The 20744-nt window shown below is 49.3% G+C and overlaps 8 protein-coding genes across 8 annotated transcripts; 3 read left to right on the top strand and 5 right to left on the bottom strand.

The window, feature by feature from the left end:
• Positions 1-217: 217 nt before the first annotated feature.
• N7503_002955 (zinc-binding alcohol dehydrogenase family protein) lies at positions 218-1210 on the bottom strand (the record flags this gene model as incomplete). Its single annotated transcript, XM_057062502.1, has 2 exons — positions 218-866; positions 921-1210. The coding sequence occupies 2 exons, from the start codon at positions 1208-1210 to the stop codon at positions 218-220; spliced, it is 939 nt and encodes a 312-aa protein (XP_056926464.1).
• A 908-nt stretch (positions 1211-2118) lies between these two features.
• tcsB (putative sensor histidine kinase/response regulator TcsB/Sln1) lies at positions 2119-5727 on the top strand (the record flags this gene model as incomplete). Its single annotated transcript, XM_057062503.1, has 7 exons — positions 2119-2202; positions 2263-2297; positions 2364-2930; positions 2993-5227; positions 5277-5400; positions 5465-5604; positions 5658-5727. 7 exons carry the CDS (start codon positions 2119-2121, stop codon positions 5725-5727), a joined length of 3255 nt encoding a protein of 1084 aa, XP_056926465.1.
• Positions 5728-6526: 799 nt separating this feature from the next.
• Positions 6527-8086, top strand: N7503_002957 (fungal specific transcription factor domain-containing protein; the record flags this gene model as incomplete). The annotated part of the gene is made up of 1 exon (XM_057062504.1): positions 6527-8086. The coding sequence occupies one exon, from the start codon at positions 6527-6529 to the stop codon at positions 8084-8086; it is 1560 nt and encodes a 519-aa protein (XP_056926466.1).
• Positions 8087-8217: 131 nt separating this feature from the next.
• Positions 8218-9483, bottom strand: N7503_002958 (uncharacterized protein; the record flags this gene model as incomplete). The annotated part of the gene is made up of 1 exon (XM_057062505.1): positions 8218-9483. One exon carries the CDS (start codon positions 9481-9483, stop codon positions 8218-8220), a length of 1266 nt encoding a protein of 421 aa, XP_056926467.1.
• Positions 9484-10165: 682 nt separating this feature from the next.
• Positions 10166-12136, bottom strand: N7503_002959 (uncharacterized protein; the record flags this gene model as incomplete). The annotated part of the gene is made up of 3 exons (XM_057062506.1): positions 11840-12136; positions 11157-11770; positions 10166-11100 (listed from the first exon to the last, which is right to left on the bottom strand). The coding sequence occupies exons 1-3, from the start codon at positions 12073-12075 to the stop codon at positions 10166-10168; spliced, it is 1785 nt and encodes a 594-aa protein (XP_056926468.1). The 5' UTR covers positions 12076-12136.
• A 1319-nt stretch (positions 12137-13455) lies between these two features.
• Positions 13456-15248, bottom strand: N7503_002960 (putative isoamyl alcohol oxidase; the record flags this gene model as incomplete). Its single annotated transcript, XM_057062507.1, has 3 exons — positions 13456-14698; positions 14762-14962; positions 15013-15248. 3 exons carry the CDS (start codon positions 15246-15248, stop codon positions 13456-13458), a joined length of 1680 nt encoding a protein of 559 aa, XP_056926469.1.
• A 909-nt stretch (positions 15249-16157) lies between these two features.
• On the top strand, positions 16158-17413 carry N7503_002961 (uncharacterized protein; the record flags this gene model as incomplete). The annotated part of the gene is made up of 4 exons (XM_057062508.1): positions 16158-16307; positions 16364-16736; positions 16796-16913; positions 16960-17413. The coding sequence occupies 4 exons, from the start codon at positions 16158-16160 to the stop codon at positions 17411-17413; spliced, it is 1095 nt and encodes a 364-aa protein (XP_056926470.1).
• Positions 17414-17766: 353 nt separating this feature from the next.
• Positions 17767-19723, bottom strand: N7503_002962 (uncharacterized protein; the record flags this gene model as incomplete). The annotated part of the gene is made up of 6 exons (XM_057062509.1): positions 17767-18347; positions 18406-18703; positions 18776-18891; positions 18956-19270; positions 19352-19436; positions 19508-19723. The coding sequence occupies 6 exons, from the start codon at positions 19721-19723 to the stop codon at positions 17767-17769; spliced, it is 1611 nt and encodes a 536-aa protein (XP_056926471.1).
• Positions 19724-20744: the final 1021 nt, after the last annotated feature.

Here is a 20744-nt window from a genome sequence, read left to right on the forward strand (position 1 = left end):
TTGCATTCATGCACAAGTAGTCTAGCACAGGGAGTATAGTCTTGGACTCGCTGCTTTTCGGATTGGACTGACGAAAAATCCTGGTATAAGGCATTTAAATGTCACTGAAACTCTATATTTCACACAGTTACAGAACATCAACGAATCTCCCAATTCGCATCCACAACCGGCTATTCGGCCTACATATTCCTAGATGTGGGGAAGTGCGGGGATGTTTCTAGAGAATGACTACTAGTTTCTCTCCACTCACACCTTGTCGCATGAGCTCCAACCCTTTTTCTAGCCCCTCGAGACCCTGTCCCACAATCCGCACTGGCAGTGGTAGTTTATACCTGCCTTCGCGGATTAATGTTTCTAATGTCGGCACAATGTTGGCATTTCCCAGTAACTGTGGCAGGTCGCGTCCTCGAAACATCACTGAGTTCACTCCCGACGGAGTCTGAACCTGGTCTTTCCCCGTCCATACTTGAGCATACTTTTGTGGTCCACCTTTGTCCAGGACATTGAAAATGTCTGGTTGCATACCTCCGGCGCCAACGACATCAATGATGACATCCACTCCCCGAGAGCCCGGGGTGACTGATTTCACATCCGTGATCAAGGAGGCAGAGCCCCTATCGAAAGCGTGATCGGCATTGAGGTAATTTGTCAGATGAGCATGATGCCTGGGCGAACTTGTTGTCAGAATCATACAGTCAGGGATAGCGAGACGGAGCAGTTGAATGGTGGCCGACCCCACTGCTGAGCTGCCACCCAAGATAAGCGCGGACGAGGGCCTTAGACCCGAGATGGGTCCATCCCTCAAAAAGGGTAAAGGGGATTTGAGACCTATTCCCAGTGCCATAATCCCGGTCAGATAACAGACACTATGGGCATCGATCAGTCATCGCTCTTCGGAGGCCGGAAGTACAAATACATACCCCAAGGATGCCGCATCCTCGAACGACCACGAGTTCGGAATTCTCGCGACCGATTTCTCCTCAACCACCGCAAATGTTTGATATGATGCGGCATAGTCTCCAGCAGTGAAAAGTGCCAGGACTCGATCGCCCAATGCGACGTTTTTCACGTTGGCTCCAACACCCTCTACCACGCCCGCGCCGTCGAGACCCGGAGCCAAAGGCCATGAGTTGACTCTATGACCCTCGTCAATCATTTTGTAATCGGCTGGGTTGATGGCCACCGCTTTGACGTGGATCAGGACTTCCATGGGGGCGATTGTGACCGGCCTTTCGGTGACGGTCGCTACCAAGGGCCCGCCCTGTTGGCGGGCAAGATACCGGGTATTCTGTGATTGCATTCTAACACACAAAGAGGCTACAGTCCACTTTGTATGAGTCTGGCGTGTAAGATATGCCCTTTTGGTCGTTTGAGATGATTGAGGGGTTTGAGCTCATGGGGCGGGGGGTGTCTTTTTCTAACTGGCCTCGGAGTTTGACAGGGACCGGGGATTTAAAACCCGACTTATCCCCGAGCCTGAAAATGCCGATATCGAGGGTGGAAATGGATGAAAGATGTTAAAATCTTGCGGCGATGCTTCCAATGTTCTTTTGTTCTTTCAAAGTAGAACGCCCGAGTCAACATTGGGTGCTGGCCTTGGACTTCGGGACACTATGCATTCTATAGATTCGGGTATTAATTGGTTTACCCCCGAATATATAGAGGGATGTAGTTGAACTTGAGATATTGTAAGAGAACAACTCCAAGCAGTCGCTCGAGTTGTCGAATCACAGCACAATATTTCGGTCCTGGCATACTAGATCTAGCCCCACGGTCGGCTATTCGCACCACATATCCAATCGGACACTAGACCTATCTGAGTCTAGCGGACGACTGTCACATTCAATCCATTCGAGTCTAGATTCGCGTGGAATCCTGATCTTTGCTGTGAAACATGGGGTTCTCTCTCTAGCCGAAATTGTCACTTTGGGGTTAATACATCCGCAATTCTCGCCCCCCTTCCCTTCCATATTTTTTCTCCTTCTACACCCTCCCCCTCGCCCCCCCCATCACCCCCTATCTCGTCCCAAATCCTCTCGTTTCGCAGTCACGATCGTGCTCGTGCTGGTAGGCGCGACGTTCAACACCCATGAACTGCGTTGAATACGCTGCGGTGGGATGCGCATTCCTATCGCCGTGCAGCTCGCGCTGCTGGTTCTGCTGACCACATTGCTGGGGATTACCGTTCTAGCCGTTGCGACAGTAAGGATGCCGATGAGGAAGAGATCGACGAGTTCGCCAAGCTAACTCTGTACCGAGTAGTGGATCACCACATATGACTTTGTGATTGATGTTGAGTAAGAATCGCCTGTTTTCCATTACAAGCCCACGCCACAATCCAACACCTGCTGACTAGGCCCTAGATCCAAAAGTTTGAGGCTGGTTGCGACAATCAAAGCCAGCCAGATTGCGTCCGACCTCGATCTCATAGAAGTGACCTGCAAGACCATCGTGACGCGCCTGTTGGTCCAAGCGGCTCTTGGTCGGTATTATGCGGGCAACACCTCCGCAAGCAACTGGGTGACTTCCAAAGAGGATGTGCAATCGGCCTTGGGCAGTCGAGGCTATCTTGATCTTTACCAGGCTTCATTATATTCGAGTGAGGCAGGTTCCGGAGATGGTCGGCTACTCAATGTCACTAGTTCCACGGTCCCCGAAATCACCCTTCCATACACCTATCCAAACGGGAGCGCTGTGCTCCTGGGAGATAATGGCCTGGGCTACCCGCCTTCGCTCTATCCAAATTTGACGTACACCACCTCGAGTGACGGCGACTCCAATATCGTTCGTGCCTTTTCGGATTATACCCTCGGGTTGACGTCGGCATTATTATTGGGCCCGCTCGCAATCAATACCTCCTTCTCCCTGTTGTCCCTAACCATTCCAATTGTCAACAACACATCCGACACGGACATTCTGGGTTATATGACGTGCGATGCCCTCTGATCAGCCCAAACTTTGTGATTAATACTGAATATTGGACCCTCGATAGTGTTGTTGCTAGCGCTGCAAACGTACAAAGCGTTCTTAGCTCCCGCGATGGAATGGGAGATACCGGCCAAGTGCTTCTCCTTGGTCCCTCGAGACCCGAAAATACCTTTGCCTCCACGGCACAGCCTGCCTCGGCGACATCCTCTCCGAACGCAGCCGCCCTCAAGAAAGCAGAAGTACACTATGTTTTTCAACCCACACCGCTACCGGGTCAGACCAATCGACATCCCGGAATATCCACCTCAGACTCGTTCGCCCTCTCGCATTACCATATAGCACTAGATTTGATGCTGCAGTCTTACGAGGATGATCACAAAGCTATCAGCGATCTGTCAACGAAAAACGAACAAAATAAGAGTGTGGCCGTGGGCGCAATTCGACCGCAAAGTTCGCTAGCTCAGTGGATCTTGCTGGTTGAGGAGACTCACACAGAGGCATACTCCCAAGTGGCACGGCTGAGAAAGGTCATTCTGGCCTGTGTTTTTGGAGCCGCTGGCCTGATCCTCTTTATTGTTCCGCTGATGACCCATTGGGCAGTCGCTCCCATTCGCAGATTACGGGAAGCAGCCAGAAATTCGGTGATTTCACAGCTCGTACCGCCCCCGGGCGACGCACGGCGATCCGGCCACCATACGACAGATGCGATAACGCAGAGTGCCGACCGAGATGTCGGAAATGAAAGCAACGAGAAGGCTCCCTTCGCCTTGATCAAACGCTTTCGTACTCCCTTAGAGAGGCTGAACAGCTCCGCAAATTTCAGCGCTGAAGGGGCTCAAAGTCCTTTCCAGATCCCACGTAGAGTCAAGGAACGCAGCCACTGTGTGACAGATGAGCTCACCGAACTCACCAAAACATTCAATGAAATGTCCGATGAGCTGACCATCCAATATAATCGACTGGAAGAGCGAGTGATCGAGCGGACTCGAGAGCTAGAGAAAGCCAAGCTTGCGGCGGAAACGGCGAACGAGAGCAAGACTCTGTTTATTGCGAACATATCTCACGAACTCAAAACACCCTTGAATGGAATCTTGGGGATGTGTGCCGTTTGCATGGGAGAAGAAGATCTTTCGCGCATCAAAAAATCCTTGCAGGTGGTCTACCAGTCCGGCGACCTTCTCTTGCATTTACTCAACGATCTCTTGACTTTCAGCAAAAATCAAATTGAACAGGCCATCCAGCTGGAGGAAAAGGAGTTCAAGATCTCTGATGTCCGGGCGCAACTCGCCATCATCTTCCAAAACCAGGTGCATGAGAAGAAAATCGACTTCAGCATTCATTGTGTTACCGGAAGCAGTAGTGGACCCGACGAAGGAGCTGGCACCATTTGTCTGGATGATGTGCATCAGATTGATTCAATTGGCAAGCCCGCAACCGTGAAGCTTATGGACATGGTGCTCTACGGCGATCAGCATCGGATTCTTCAGGTATTGATCAATCTGGTTAGCAATAGTCTCAAGTTCACCCCAGAGAACGGGAAAGTAGAGGTTTGGATTCGTTGCCTCGGCGAGGAGGACGGTTCCCTCCCATTGAAGTGTGACACCAAAGAGAGACCTGCCGTGCGCACTCAGAGCCTCAACAGCAGGCTTTCTTCAGATCAAACCGAGAATTTCATACACATGCCCAAGGATAAGCTCTCAGATCAGTCCACCTCACGCCCTCTGGTGTTCTTGTTTGAAGTTCGCGACAACGGCCCTGGCATTCCTCATCACCTGCACCGACGCATTTTCGACCCTTTTGTGCAAGGGGATCTGGGGTTGAATCGCAAATACGGTGGAACAGGTCTTGGTTTGAGTATTTGTGCGCAGCTATCTCGAGTCATGGGTGGTACTGTTCTTGTGGAAAGCGAGGAGGGTAAGGGGTCCCTGTTTACTCTACGGCTACCATTACGATTTGTCAAAGAGGTTGCCCCAAGCTTTCAAAACTCCAGCAACCCAGGGTCGCGAACGCCGAGTATCCTATCCCTGGAAGAATTTTCCAATGCTGCACGGACTCCCTCAAATCAAGGATCCACTAAAGGCGAGCCTATTGCTACCAACTTTGAAAAGTCAGACATCATTCAGCCTAGACTGGTTGGTCTCAGCCAGCCTTTCTTCACACCGACGGTTCCTTCATCTCCGAAGTCACCTGCGTCCAATCACCCATCAGGTAAAGGCAAGTCTGAGACGGATGAACGCTCAAGAAAAACCCGCGTCCTGGTGGCTGAGGACAATAGGGTAAACCAGGAGGTGGTTCGAAGGTTAGATGCCACACTATCCTTGCCAGTTGCACCTACTAACCTTTGCCAGGATGCTTGCACTCGAAGACGTCTATGACGTGACCATGGTCAAGGATGGGCAAGAAGCCTACGATACGGTGAAATCCAATATGGAAACGGGGACCGTCTTTGACCTCATTTTCATGGACATCCAGGTATGAACGAGCCCCATGATCGATTCGGTGGACTGAGAACAGACACTTATTCTTGGTAATACAGATGCCCAATCTGGATGGACTTCAAAGTACCCGCCTCATTCGAGAAATGGGGTATTCTGCTCCGATTGTCGCGTTGAGTGCATTCGCGGACGAGAGCAATGTAAAGGACTGTATGGAGTCAGGGATGGACATGTTCATTAGGTGAGATACTACTTTGGCAGCCTGATACTTGGACTTCACTGACATTAAGATAGCAAACCCATCCGACGGCCTGCACTGAAGCAAGTCCTTAATAAATTTGCAACGATTCCAGAAGAATCCTGAGTTGCATATGGATGACTGAAGTGGGATTCGGCAGATAGCATCGCGGAGGATTAATCATTTTCGAATCCAAAATAGCACATATAACAGCTATAGTACATATAATTGACATCAACTGTATATTCTCATTGTGCCGCAGTCAATCGTTGACGTAGTGATCAATGAAGTAAAAGGTGAGGCTTGGCACCGGAGATACCGGAGTCCCATGGCAAGCCCGAAAGCCGAGACTGCATCGTTGTTCACCCCTGAGATTATCCAAATGCCTTACTGACGTGACTATCCCCTGGGGCACCATGATCTCACAAACAAAGAATATCCGAAAACGCCGACGGCCCGCTCATTCTTGTGCTGAATGCCGCCGTCGTAAAGTCCGATGCGACCGAAACAAACCATGTACCCAGTGCACCACCCACAAATTTGTGCCATGTGTCTATGAAGACGGGAACCTCAGCTCCAGAACACCAAGAGAATCACCGATCATACATTGTGAGGAGACCCGGCAGATAGATGGCCAAACAATACCAACGTCAGGCGAATACCCACCACGCGCCTCACCACGCGCCTCACCACCAGCAGGCCCGATACGTGGGACGGTTTCCAAAACAAGGATTTTTGGCCACGGCCACTGGATGAATACAATATCTATGGTAATTAATTACTCCTAGGGGTCGGTGATACTCGGCTGATATTCCCCTTCGCCGAAAAGGCACCCGAGCTCTCAATCTTGGGGCCAATGTCCCAATTCAATGACGGTTTATTTCAGCTGGACAGTAAGGAGCCTTACGATGAAGTGCCTCGAATGATGGCGCAATGTAAAGAGCTAGCAAGGGAAATCAAGAAGGACCGTCCGAACCGACGATCTCTCCCTGCAGGTTTGTATCGAACATTCCCAACACGCCAAGTCATCGATGAATTGGTGCAGTTATACTTCTCTACAACTGAGACCTGCTACCCAATTCTTCACTATCCCACATTTATGTCAGAATATGTCGCTTGCATTGATGCTCTGGAAGGTGCCAAGGGCTCCTTTCTAGTGGAGCTACTCCTCCTCATGTCTGTCACCGGCATGATGCATAGCGATGACGATGTCCGCCAAGAGCTGGGCTCAAAAATACCAACATGGCTACCCATATCTCAGACATGGCTTTCTGCGCCCATGGAAAAGGATCGTTTGACAATCAAGGGAATTCAAGTACATTGTCTTCTCCTCCTCGCTCGCCAGGTCAACCGGGTAGGTGCCGATATCGTATGGATTTCGGCGGGGTCGCTCGTTCGAATGGCCATGCAAATGGGACTGCATCAGGATCCCGACCACTTGGGGGACATGAGTACTGGGCAAAAGGAGATTCGCAGGCAGCTTTGGTACACGATTCTTGAAATGGATGTGCAGGCGGCCCTTGATTCGGGAATGGCTCCTATGATAACTCATGCGGACTACAACACGCACCCGCCATCTGGCCAAAAGTGCGATTCCATAGCTCAACCTCACCCATCTTTTCAGCACCTATTGGTCGAATCTCTCCCACTCAGAGTACGAGCTGCCATTGTCATAAACAGCCTACAACAGGAGGCAGAATATGATCAAGTATTGGCATTGGGGAATGAGCTTTCTCTGGCATTCCAGAAGGCTGCTGTGGCAATCGAACGTGAAGCATCGCATAGCCAGAAGCCACCTAGCCAATTTACGCAGAGCTTTTGCAGCCACCTTCTCCGCCGCTTCCTCTTATGCCTCCACTTCATGTACGCCGTGAAAGCTCAAAAAAACCTACTTTATGCCCACTCACATAAAGTGTGTTTGGATGTCGCGCTCGATCTTATCGCACTTCTGAATGACCGTCTTTACTCCCGCTTGCTCATTAAAGGAGGAGGCATGTTTCGGGATATCATCACACGGGGGGCACTGATGATCTATCTGGAGTTAAACTCTAGCACTAGCAGCGAAATCTCAATATTGGCAAAGAGCAGGCACCGAGCACATCGGCAAATGTTGATCAATGATACCCACAGAGTAGTTAAATACGCAAGGGACAGGATGTCTTACGGGGAGACCAATGTGAAGGGATATTTGTGTCTTAGTATGGCAACAGCTCGGGTTGAGGCTTTGACTGAGGGATTTTCAGTGGAGGAGGCTATGTCGAATGCAGCCCAGGAAAGCTTAAACACATGTCACCGAATTCTCAGAGAGCTAGCCGATCGCAAAGAAGATTCTTTGATGGATCCAGAACTTGAATCATGGATCTATCATGACACTGTGACTCCCCCGGGAGCCATCGACAGCGACTTCGGGTTTTTCAACGACGGCTCTCTCAATATTGACTTTGGAGACTCGAATCTGTTCCAGCAGTGGATTGATGATAGTTGATTGACTTCGCCCAAATCAATTATAGTCAATACATGGAACCACGAGGACGAATGCAACGGTAATCTTATTCAGTAATAGCACAATAGTATATTACACTGAGTGGAGATGGTGTAAATTTCAAATGCAACATGTCACGCAACAGGCATATTTGGGTACACAGGAAGGTCCCAGTTCTTGATATCTTCGCGAAGAAACCACTGAGCAATTACATCAAGTCTCAGGTAGGATGTTACCGCCAAGACAAAATAGCAGATGGTGATGGTAAGGGACTTGGATAAAAGCCAATCCCAACCAGTCCAATCATTGTCTGACAGCCCTCCCTGGACTTGATTCATAAACGGTCGAAACTTGGCTTCATAGGACTCGAATGCAGCGTGGATCTTTCCCCCCGATACCTCTTCAGAAGACTGGTCAAATGCTTCGCTAATCTCACCAGCAAGTACATAGGAACCAACGAGAGCAGATGTTGTTCCCATACCTGTCATGCCGGATGATCCGTATGCTGCGTCGCCGACTAGAACAACACGTCCGCGTGACCAGTAGCTCATCTTGATGAAGCCACTTTCGTCCCCGTAGAAATCGTCAGCAACATCGAGTGCTCGAAGAATGTTTTCACTTTCCCAGCCAGCGCCTGTGAAGATATCTTTCAATGCGTTTTTTCCGCAACCGGGGCTGCCCCTGCTGAACTCGATGCGTTTGGGGTCGAGCTTGCAGAACATATATGCCTGGATTCTCCAAGGGTCATGTCTGCGCATCATAAGGAACCGACTCCCTGGTGCGATGTAGGCAGTCGCCGCATATGCCTCATTTTCTTGCATATCTCTGGGGATGGTAAAGTATCCACCATACATTCCCAAGGAATGGAAAGGATCTTCCTCTCCAGGGCCCATTATCAACCCGCGTGTGCGTGACCGCTGTCCATCAGCACCAACAACCAAGTCAAAGCAATCACTCTGACCGTTTGAGAATGCCACCTCTACAGAATGGAGTTGTTCGGTGATGCTTTGAATAGAGGTTTCGAAGATGTATTTGACGCGGCCTTCGGTGGCATCATGAAGCAATCGGCATAAGTCTCCCCGCATGATTTCAAAATCGGTGCTGAAGCTTTGCAGGCCTTGGCCGGAGTGGTTTGCAGGAAAATAGGCCCATTGTCTTCCCCGGGAATCGACAACGCCCAGCCCCTCTTCTTTGATGGAATGAGCTCTAAAATTTTCCTCCAAGCCCATCTTTTGTAAGACCGCAATGCCGTGTCCCCGGAGGTCGATCTGTAGGCCTGTTGCGCGGAGCTCATGGTAACGCTCGATGACTGTGACCTGGTGGCCAAGCTTGGAAAGCCAAAATGCGACGGCGTTTCCTGCTATTCCCCCTCCGCAGATCAAAACTTTCAGCAAAGGCATAGTTCAAAGAAGTGAAGTAGAATGCTGTGTTAGAATTAGAATAAAGCCCTATTTATATTTTTATTGAATACTAAACAGTTTTGTTTCGGCCGAGGTGTTATGTTTATATGAACTTAGCGCCGATATGACCGATATGACCGACAGTAAAGCGAAATCCGCGTTGAACATACTCGGACCCGTCTGATGTCAAAGCGTGTATCAGGCGGGCTTCATGATTCCAAGAATATGAATTACGAGTCAGTGTAAACAGTGTACCCTGGCTATTGTTTGATTTTGACCCAAGGTGGGTGCGGGCCGTGGATGGTGTTATCTTAACGTTGACTAACTGGAAGTATGGATTGAATTCTTGTCAATTGATGATCAAACTTTGGGTCATGAAGCTCTCAGTGTAAATGCTACTGAATTGATCATGAGAAGGTTTAAGTATACCAGATTCAAGCCCTGATTATTATAGACCCTGATTATTATAGAGTACATTGACGAACATCCCCTCTATTCGCAAGAGCTGCAGAAGCATACTGCAGTCCCCATTCTCGCTGCTCCTATTGATTTGTGGTGACTTTGATCTACGACAAGCAGCATCTAGAAATGATCAGACAGACTGTTTCACTCCTAGTAAGCTTTCTGATCTTTGTATCGTGCTGACCAGCACTGTCAGCACAGCAAATGGCACTATCTACGGTTAAAGAGTCACACCCTTGTTCTGCTTCTTGTCCACGCGGTAATGTCTCCACATCAGGATTGATGGAATCAGAAGAATGACCAGGCAGGTAGCTGCGACTGCCTCGTACTTTTGTGTGTATCCCCAGGCATAATTGATAGCATCACGCACTTCAGTTCCTGGGGTGTACCCTAGCTGTGCTGAATATCCGCCGAGGTAAATAGATTGCCATTCTGATTGAGCACTTGCGGGGAGGGCTTTGCGCAGTCCTTGGGGAAAAGTGTTTGTGTAAATCGCAGCCGCGACGGCATCTCCAATAGCACCCCCAACACTGGAGAATAGACCAATCATTGAAAGAATGATTGGAATATTATCACGATCCGATGCACACATTCCAGCCATCTGCTCTCCAATCACAAGCATAGCACCGGAGAATGCAATGAAAATTTGACACATGATCACATAGCCGATGTCGGAGTCCTGTCCTCGAAAATGAATCATTAGGCCAGCTCCCAACAGCATGAGAGGAACAGCAAAGAAAAGACAGGAGTATTTAAACTCCTTCACTCCACGAATCCAAAGACCGAAGATCGGCGACCAGAAGCAAGACCCAATGGTATAGATGGAGGTCATATAGCCAGTGAGCTTCACGTCTAGGTTGTAGACCACCATCACGAAGTAGTAGAAATAACTATCCCAGCAGTAGAAACCGAAGTAGAGAATTGCAGCTACGAAGCATGCCCCTAGAACGGTGCGGTCGCGCAGGAGCTGGTAGGGAATGAAATGAGTGCGGGCGAACCACTTTTCCCAAGCTGCAAAAACGAAGAATAAACAAAACCCAACCACCACTTCAGCAATGAAGGACGCGTCGCGGTATTGTGTCCGCCCATAGGTTGCCAGGCTGAAGGGAAGGAGGAAGAGAATGAAAGCGGCCATCAAAATCAGAGCACCGATGACTTATTGTTCTGTTAGTCCGACATGCCCATATAAGTGACCGGAGAGACTGTCTTACCGTCAAACTCATGGATGTAGTGAATGATAGATTGTAGGATAGTCCGACCGCTGGGCTGCCGGGTGAGTATACCTGCCCTTCTTGCCTTATTTTCATAGTATTTGAAGGTGATTATCAATGGCGTAAAGACGACGGGTTGGATGAGGCAGAAGGCACCATAGGCCCACCTCCAACCCCCAATTTTTAGGAAGGAGGCCGCGGCTAGCGGACCCGTAAAGGCAGTGCAAATGTAAGGAGTAGTGGAGAATCCGAACGCAAAGGCTCGATTTCGCATGCCGGACGTATCGGCAATGAAGATCTCCAGGATCAGATAAATGGCGTCAAATCCGACCCAGTAGAATACATACCCAGCAGCAAAAGACTTGGGGCCTTTGCAAGAGGCCAGCAGTATCATACCCACGAGGTAAACCACCAGGAAGACCATGAGACCTTCGGCACGTCCCCAGAGCCCAAGAAGTTTGCCAATGGGGAGTTTAAGTACACCACCAATGATATTGGCCAAGATGAAGGCCGTGGTAACTTGCGGAGCCGAGTCAAACTTGGAATAAGCGTAGTAAAGGACATTGCTCCCGATATACTCATGGAGCGATAGCATGAAGTAACAAATCCAGATCCTGGTCAGGGTATATCAGCACGATATTCTTTGAAAAAAGTTCCCGATATCGCACTGTAGCTTCACTCACCATGCGTAAATCATGTAGACTGCTTTCTTGCTCCACATGAGAGCAGCTGCCTCCGCCTTCTGAACACCCACCTGGGCTTCTTTGGTGACCGCATCGGCATTGGACTCATCCTTTTGGTTGGATGCTTCCAAGCTACTAGAGTGAGGAAGTTGGGCATCAGTCTCGTCAACGGGACGAAGATCATCAACGGTGTGAGTCGCCTTGCGGCCCTTTAGTCGGTCGACCACCGAGCCCATGATGTCCGTGCAAAGAGTCCGGTGTCAATTGAAAAAATGGCTTTGAAATGGGAAAAGAGACCCAGAAAAAAACCCCCCTTTCCTCAAGGTGTAGAGGGCCGAGTGTTATTTAAATGTGGCTGAACGTCTATCTATTGCTAGGTTATCGGCGGAATTATCTTCTGTCGCGCTTATTCCCGAACCAAGAGAAAGGAGATCTAGGGCGCTCTATGAACTTCGGCACAGGCACAGCTGATGGAATCGATTTTTCTTCCATCCTGAGTGGATCCTGCTTGCCTATCAATCAGCCCCGCTGTGGCTCGAACCCTTAAGAAAAAGGAAAAATTTCGTCTCTGCGCTACCACATTAGGCTAAGAAACAGATTTGACAGTGCCGACAGATTCCGAGAACGTTTGGGGTTAATCCAAGCGACGGATCAGTTATCACTCAAGCTAGACTGATCTAGGCCAGGTGGCGTGTCCCGTCTGACATCCGGCATGGTAACTTGACTCCGAGGTCGCAGTATTTTTAATGAAAAGTCTAGGAGACAAGTCGATGTGTGTGATAGCTTTGAGAATTCTCATGATCCAAAGTTGCGTGGCTCTTAATTCATGCAAACCAAATGGGGCCTTGATACAAGGCATTGTGGGCAAAGAAGGTTGGTACTGCAAGGTCCAATGTCAGTTGATTTAAAATAGGAAAGGGTCACGCATCCTGCTTTGGTTTTCGTCTTACGATATTCCCACGACTAGCACCCCTTGACAATCATCTGATTGATTAGATTTTTCTTGCGGTCGGAAAGGATAAGTCGGCTTCTGAATCCGTGGGTCCATATCACCCGAGTCCAAATCCCGGCATCTAATCTGATTTAATTGTATTCATCTGCCGCGTTTGGCTTTTTCGTTTCTTGTTTGGCCCCCTCCTTCTCCCCTCTTCTCAAAGCCCATCAATGGCCTGAAAGAAGAATGAATATCTTTTCCTAGGTCAGGCTAAGAATGAGAAGTCCACACGTGATATTCCCAAGAAGTGTTCAAAATCTCACTACCTTAGAGTTGCCAAGGTTATAGTGCACAGTGCTTGTGTTACGCGTCAAGGGTAATCTTAGCGCCCCACTTGCCCGTCTTGGTTAACACTCTGGACTCTGGACTCATGCCAAGCTTTACTTGATGGAGTAAGAATTTCAATTGCGAACCTGAGAAACTCTGGAATTTCAAATTTTAGGTACAAGAAGGTACCTAGCAAGAGGGTATGATTCTTTCTATTGAGCCCCGGAACAAGGTATCATTATACATATGCACAAGCCGTCATCCTATCCGTGCTGGGTATTTATATACTGAAGATATACAACACTTCTGACCCCTCCGCAGTCTATCTACATCTCCGCCCAATCTTCACATCTATTCAAACACGACACATCCGACCAGAACTTGAGACATCCCAAGAATCACTTCCCACGCCCTTGAGTACGTAGAAGAAAGAGGTGGGATCCCACTTGCGCTTGATCGAAAGAAGGGGGCTGTAGTTTTTGCCGAAGAAGGTTTCCTTCCAGTTCAGCTGGCGGAAGTTGCCCTCATTCTGGTAGCAACCACTATCGGGAGTGACGGCTTCTAACTGGGGAACGTATTCGTTGGTGATCTTGAATTGGTCGGCTACCATCTTCGACCATGGCGCCGTCTCATTCCACGCAGTACCGATTTGCATCGTCACAGCGGCGTTTCGCAACGCGGGAAAGACGGCGTTGGAGACGTTTCCGGGGTTGGAGACGTCCATGCCAACACCCACAGCGATCACACCATGGGCAGTCAAGTTGCCGAGCACCGTTGCCAGACTGGACGAGTTGTGCTCCAGCACAGTCCGGGGGATCAGGCGACCGCCATACTGGTAGGATGACACAGCCAGATTGCCATAGGGCAAAGGACCCATGTACTTGTTGTAGTGGTCGTAGTATGTGTCATACTGAGTATAGGCCACCTGGGCGGTAATGTTCAGCTGGGCAAGACCCGAGATGAATGGTTGAAGGATAGTTTTGACATCGTCAGAGGTCTGATTATAAGCTGTCAGGGGGCTGATGGCGAAGAAGGTGGAAGTCATCTCGTAGATCACCGAGGCGCCACTGTCAATCATCTGAGGAAGGAGATGGTGGAAAAGCGAGACCGCCTTCAAGAAAACCTCAGATGTGATGCCAGCTGCAGTAAACTCCAGAGCAGCACCGCCAATAATAGCACCTGGATGAGCCTTGACGGTCATGGACATTACCACGCCGTAGTTGCCAGCACCACCGCCACTCAAAGCCCAGAAGAGATCGGCGTTTTCCGAGCGAGAGGCAGTGACTTGTCTTCCAGCAGCGGTAACGACCTCAAATTCCAGGGTCTGATCAGCGCCCAGACCAAAGGCAGTGCTTAGAGCAGAGTGACCACCACCCTGGGTGTAGCCACCCGCCAATCCTACGGTAGGACATTCACCACTCACGACGACCAGACCTCTCGCGGTGGCAGCCTCGAGGATCTGGTATCCGAGAACTCCAGCTCCGACTTTAAAAGCGGGTCCCTGATAAGTCGAATCAGACCAGTCTTGGTAGTCAATAGTGTTCAAGTGGTGTGTCCAGACAGAGAGAGCACCGGCGCCGGTGGAACGGCCCATGTAACTATAAATGGTCAGCTGCGGCCTTGATAAAAGATACCATGCTTCGTGCTCGTCTCTGACTTACTCATGTCCGGTGTTACGAACCACGAAGCGAATGCTGTTGTTCTGGGCGAACTGAATTGCCGACACAACATCCTCGCTTGTGGACACGTTGACCGCATAATTGACGTAATTGCCCAGCAAACAAGGACGGTCCTTGGCAGTGAACGCGTCACAGCTCTGATTGGCGAAGTATGTTTGCATCACCGACGAGGAAGAGTCCAGGCTGATCAAATGTTAGCATCTTGATTTCTTTAGCCTCATATAATCACATACTGAGTTTCCGGGAGAGTCCAGTTGGCCTGCAGGGTAGCACATGCGGCAGCATCGTAGGTGGGTGCATGGCAAGGACTCCCAATTGGGACGGTTGCAACCAGACGACCTCCGACGGTTTGATTCAGGGATGACCAGTCCGACGAGGAGGGCCAGCAGTCATCTCCAGGCAAGCAGCGACACTGAGACTCAGCAGCGATCGCCGTGGAGGCTAGAGCCACGAGGGGTAACCACTTCATGATGTGGGGTTGGGAAGAAAAAGAAAAAAAAAAAGCGCGAAGATCAGCAAGTTTGTGGACGATCAAATCTAATTTATGGGCGCAAAAGAGGCCACATTCTTCGAAGGTCCTAAATTTGCCCCCTCGCTCTTCTATACATGGACAGTTCGGAGGTATTCCCAAGTGCGTCTAGTATTTCAATAGTATCTTATTCTAGGTGAACACTTTTGTGGATATGAGGGAATTCACCGGAGTAAAACCGAGTGGGAACCTTGGATGGAGTTGCATCTTTAATATATTATGATTTCCATGGTACCAGACTATTAGGCGACTCATTCAAATGCGGCGTGCTGCCCGGCACATGAGGCAACCATGAACCGAGGCCGGTGGATGTCACAGACTGGAAGTATGCAGCGATCAGAATTTTACGCCCAGATTTGGAATCCCCGTGGATCTGAACGAACTGTGGCGGACGCTAAATAGTGCACGTTTGCCGCAAATTCAGGGCCCGCTAGCCTTCGATCGATCAAGTGTCTCAAATTGGTAATAGAATGGAAATTAGGCCCGTGAAGTGGATTGAAGTGGATATTGACCAACCAATCGTCTTGCTTCTGCCGGATATGCTCCACTCACCCTCTCTGGACCGAGATCAGTCCTTGATCCCCATTGGCTGCAATCCAGACCCATCGCCCAAATGCGGTGGCTTTTGCTCTCCGGGTACTATGGCTCATGGGTAGATCAGGGCAAGGAAACCATGGAAAGGCAGTTGTTCATGCTCTTTTCCGGAATTCGCCCCGATACCAACTTTCAGCTCCTTACCCCGAAAAGTTTATTGGAAGCACGGGTTTTCTCTTTAATACTTGAAGACGCGAGATTTTTGGACCATGATCGACTAAAATCCCCTTGGGTATTGACCACCAAGTCCTACCAATGTCACAATCGAACGATGGGGGCCCAGCTCTAGAGAAGGGGGTCTGGGCCGCTGTTTGCATCGCCGCGGTGATCGTTATTTTAAGGATCTTTGCCAAATTCAAGATCAAACGGTTCAACGTAGATGATGTGCTGATGATCATTGCTGAGGTTTGGCATCCCCTAGTGTCCATCCTGCTTGCTCCGCTAACGGTTTTCTCCTGCAGATCCTTGCGATCGTCGCATGTGTCTTTTTGACACTATCGGTTGATCATGGCTTTGGTGCAAAGCTAGGTGATCCTTTCACGCACGATACCTCCCTGGTCTTGAAATATATCGCCATTCAAGTCCCGATTGTCACCTTGAGTACTACGATTGCCCGCTCAGCCTTTATCATCTATCTCTTGGGCATCCTAGGCACCAATAAACACTATCAGATCGCGCTATGGACGGTGCTGGCCATTCAGTTGGCGGGAAATATTGCCTCGGCCGTGTTACCCCTTAGTATCTGTCGCAATGTCAACATACTATGGGACCCCACCGTCAAAACAACCTGCGGCGATTTAGTCGCGGTGATCAACTTTGCCTATTTTTCGAACAGTAAGTTCACCTGGGCTGCGACAACCAGAGATTGCATAGTGCGCTGACCCCGCTCCAAGCCTTCAACTCCGCAACGGACCTATTCCTCGCCCTTTTCCCGACCGTGGTATTCTGGAACCTCAACCTCAAACTGCGCATTAAGATTAGTTTAATCGTGTTGCTCAGTCTAGGAATTGTGTAAGTCATCCTTCTCCTGATGAGTAACGAGATCTGACGGATTTAGGGCCATGATTGCTTCTATCATCAAAACAACAAAGCTCGACCAAGTACCCAGCATCACGAACCTGGGAGCGACTGGAGGACTTGAGCTGATTCGCTGGGCATATGTTGAAAACGCCATCATCATCATCACGTCCTCCATTCCCTGCATCCGCCCCCTGATCATTTCATCCGTGCGAAAGATCTCCAGCGGTGGCTTCTCTCGATCCTATGAGCTTAGTCGCCAGACCGGTCCGAACAAGTCACGCCAGTCGCAAGGGGTGCGCAGATTCAAGTCCCACAATACGAAAAACGACAGCGTTGAGCGAATCTTGGATCAAAGCACCCAAACTAGCACGACGATTGGCCGCCCTGATTCCCCCACGCAGGTTCATGAAGGGGCCACGGGAATCACTAAACAGATTGAGATCTCGGTGTTGTCGGATGATGGTGCGCACGATGCCGGAAGACATGTTTAAATATTTTAATTAATCTTCAAAACCATGTATAAACTAAAGATATCCAGCTCTTGGCGTTATTAAAGTCGAAATCGCAATAAATGTGTCGAATTTACTAAATCGGTGCATTATAGCTTCAATTGTTTGCTATCACTGTAGTGCGAGACTAGATAGCCCTGCTTTGTCTCGTGCACCCTGCAGAACTCGGTGGAAAGGAAAGATAATCAGATTCGAGCTCCCGAATCAACGACAGCAAAAATGTCCGTCTATCGACACAGATAAGTTGAGAGAAGCTGCGTCTTGTAAGGAATGTTGCGCATGGTAGCTTGAGAGAGCTGTGAGACATCAAAAGCAAGGCAGCATACACCCCGGACCTATGCCGACCATGACCTTGCTGATCTTTTCCTAGGCTCATAAATTGGAAAGGCTATGGATGAATTCCAACAGCCGGCCTCGAGAAATTCGCCCGTGATGTTCTTCACAGTGGTTTGATTGCCGAATTCCAAGACAAGCCCGCCATGTGGTGCACCAGCATGAAAAGCCGGCCACCCTACCGCGGAACTAACCGTTGATGAATCTTTGAGAAAAGCCAGAATGTAGTCCTGCATCGTTTCAGAAGTCATGACTTCTAGCTCCGAAATATCACCGGCATCCGTCATGTAGGTACCAAAGATCATCAAGAGGTCGGACCAATGGAAGGCTCCAAGGTAAGACACTGGACTAATATTGGAAAAGTTCCCCGCCCACAAGTATCGATATGTCTCTAGCCCCAAGGAAGCACGCAATATTGAATCTTCATAAGCAGTGCAAATCCATTCGCCCTCAACCTCCATAGTGACAGATTCATCTGCGTTGGCCTGCTCCCTAGATGCGTCCGACCGGATAGCGGGTCCTCGGGCTACCTTGCCGGCAAGATATCGCGCAGTCTCGTTTGAAAATATGTATTTCTCATCCGCTATCGTAGAGAGTCAGTGAAACAACACTATCAAGATCTTCATGAAGGGCTGACGAACGGATATAGTTAGTGAATGCCAACGAAGTAGTGCCATTATACCGATTTATGTACTCCTCGATTTGGACCCAAGAAATCTGGCGCATACACTCAACCTCTGCATCCGCGTCGTCCCCGTAGTTACAGCCAAGTCCTTGGGCCACAATATGAAAGTCTTCATAGACGTCATCTGTCTCAGTCATGTTGATGGTCACTGTAGGCGGCTGGGATATGATGCCGAACTTGGCAGCGAGCGGGTTGTTTGGGAAAGCGAGGGTGTATAAGTGGGTCAACGCGGCACCTTGAGATTGGCCCCATAGCTAACGCGGGAATGCGAATGTCAGATTATTTGAGAATTACGGGATTCCAAAGCAGAGAAAGATACCACTCACCATAATGTTTTCGGGATCACCCCCAAAAGCCTCGATATTCTCCGATACCCATTCCACAGCAGCGCGAACATCCAACAGGGTTAGTGAGCTCTCCTTGAGGGCTTTCGACTTGGGATCTGGAAATGGAGGACGTCAGGAAACAATCACGCAAAGGTGTGAGAAGACGCCATTAGCTCTCACTTCCGAAGATATTCAACCTATAGTTGATTGTGACCACAATGTGCTCCTGAGAGCGGGATACCCAATGCGACGGAAGCTGGGACGGAACCTCGATGCCACCAGTAACTCCGCCACCGCCAGTGACGAATAGTGCAACGGGAAGTTTCGAGGATTTATTGGCGTTGGATGGGGTCCAGATGGCCAGCGACAGACAGTCCTCAGCTGAAGACCAGGCTGTTGAACCCTGATTATCGGCTTCGCCTACATTGAGCAAGAGACTTGTTGGCTCGTACTCGGACCACATGCCATCGCTTGAGGCAACGTATTGCGGACATGCTGATACAAAAAAAATGAATATCAGCACTAGTTATATCCGCAAGTACGGCACATAGAATATTCGGAAGTCGGGTCACCTACCCGGGCCGTATCTGGTCGAATCGATTTTTTTCGAGGAGTCGGGCAACCGATGAGGGGGGAGCCACCGGAGATCACCAACAGGAGGCTAGCGAAGATTGAATGAGAGCTGTTAAAAATTGATGACGTTTTGGAACAGAATTTGACGCTTGTTCTCACCTGGGCAAAAGGAACACGTAGGAACTGCCGGACATTGGGGTACGTGTCATTCAACATGCCAACAAAAGATCCCGTGCGGGTTTGAACGGTGAGATTTGACCAGTTAGACAGTGTGCGAGCCGGCTGCCACGTCAAATCGGCATAGTATGGAGGGTTTAGTTCGCAGAGAGCGAGAGTATAGAGCCCTAGCAAGGCGAAGCCAATCAGCTGGACCATGATAACGACGATGAAAGCCGGAGAAAAACGACGTCTATGCAGATACAACCATTCAAAAATATTCTTTTGTCTGCTCTATATGTGTTTATATGTCTGATCAAATATCCCGGAAAATCCGCGCATGGGACTACCTAGGCATTCCCCGCACAGATTGTGGGGATCGTGGAGTGATAAAATAATACCCGGAAACAGGAACCGGACTGTCGGCTTTCCAGATTTGTCTCTCCGTTGGTCCTCTAGACCTTGATGGGTTATGCAATAAGCTCGTTTCAAAGAGGAATAACACCACCCTATCTGTTAGCGCAATGGTGCGGAGAGTATAGTTCAGCGGCGAGGACGGGACCACGGTGACAGTGACGTGGAATTATCCGCCCCCTGCAGCCTATGGACCCAAATGACTGTAAGGACTTTGAGTCCCTGATATCGGAGATTATTTAAGTTCCGATGTGGGTGGGGCGTGGGGGTTTGGAGCGTCAAGTCAGAGCACCTTCATCGTACCTGAAGGTAGTATTGTGCCTCATGGAAGCGTGAGATTTACGCGGAGGGCTATGACCCTGGTAAAAATATAACCGCAGTTTTGACCATCCTCAAAGGGTTTTTGATTCTGTTATATGTGAAAAGTAAGGTCTGTAGACCGTAAGTATAAAATGCAACATCAAATTATAGTATATTTGCTAAGTATGGGTACATAGAGTGAAAAGCTGATTTGAAGATCTGCTAGTATGAAGCTCTGTATGTGGTCATGTGTGTACCAGAGAAGAAAAAAGTCGATAGGAGCAATCGCATATGCGTTCTAGCAGAAACATGAGCAAGAAAGAATAATCTAGAGGATGGAAGAAGCTTATTTACGGCCCCCAGGGCTGACCTGAACACCAGAGATCTCTAGCACGATCTGTAATGGAGCAGGTTCTATCTCAAGAACATTATACTCCCAGAGAAGGCAAGATGGCTAGCTTTAGGGTAGATGAACAGTGTACGGAGCCTAACAAAGTGGACGGCTACCCTCGAGTCCAACTTGTTA

Source organism: Penicillium pulvis (assembly GCF_028828015.1).
Source record: "Penicillium pulvis strain IBT 33274 chromosome Unknown contig_12_segment0_segment0, whole genome shotgun sequence".
Classification (NCBI taxonomy): Eukaryota; Fungi; Ascomycota; class Eurotiomycetes; order Eurotiales; family Aspergillaceae; genus Penicillium; species Penicillium pulvis.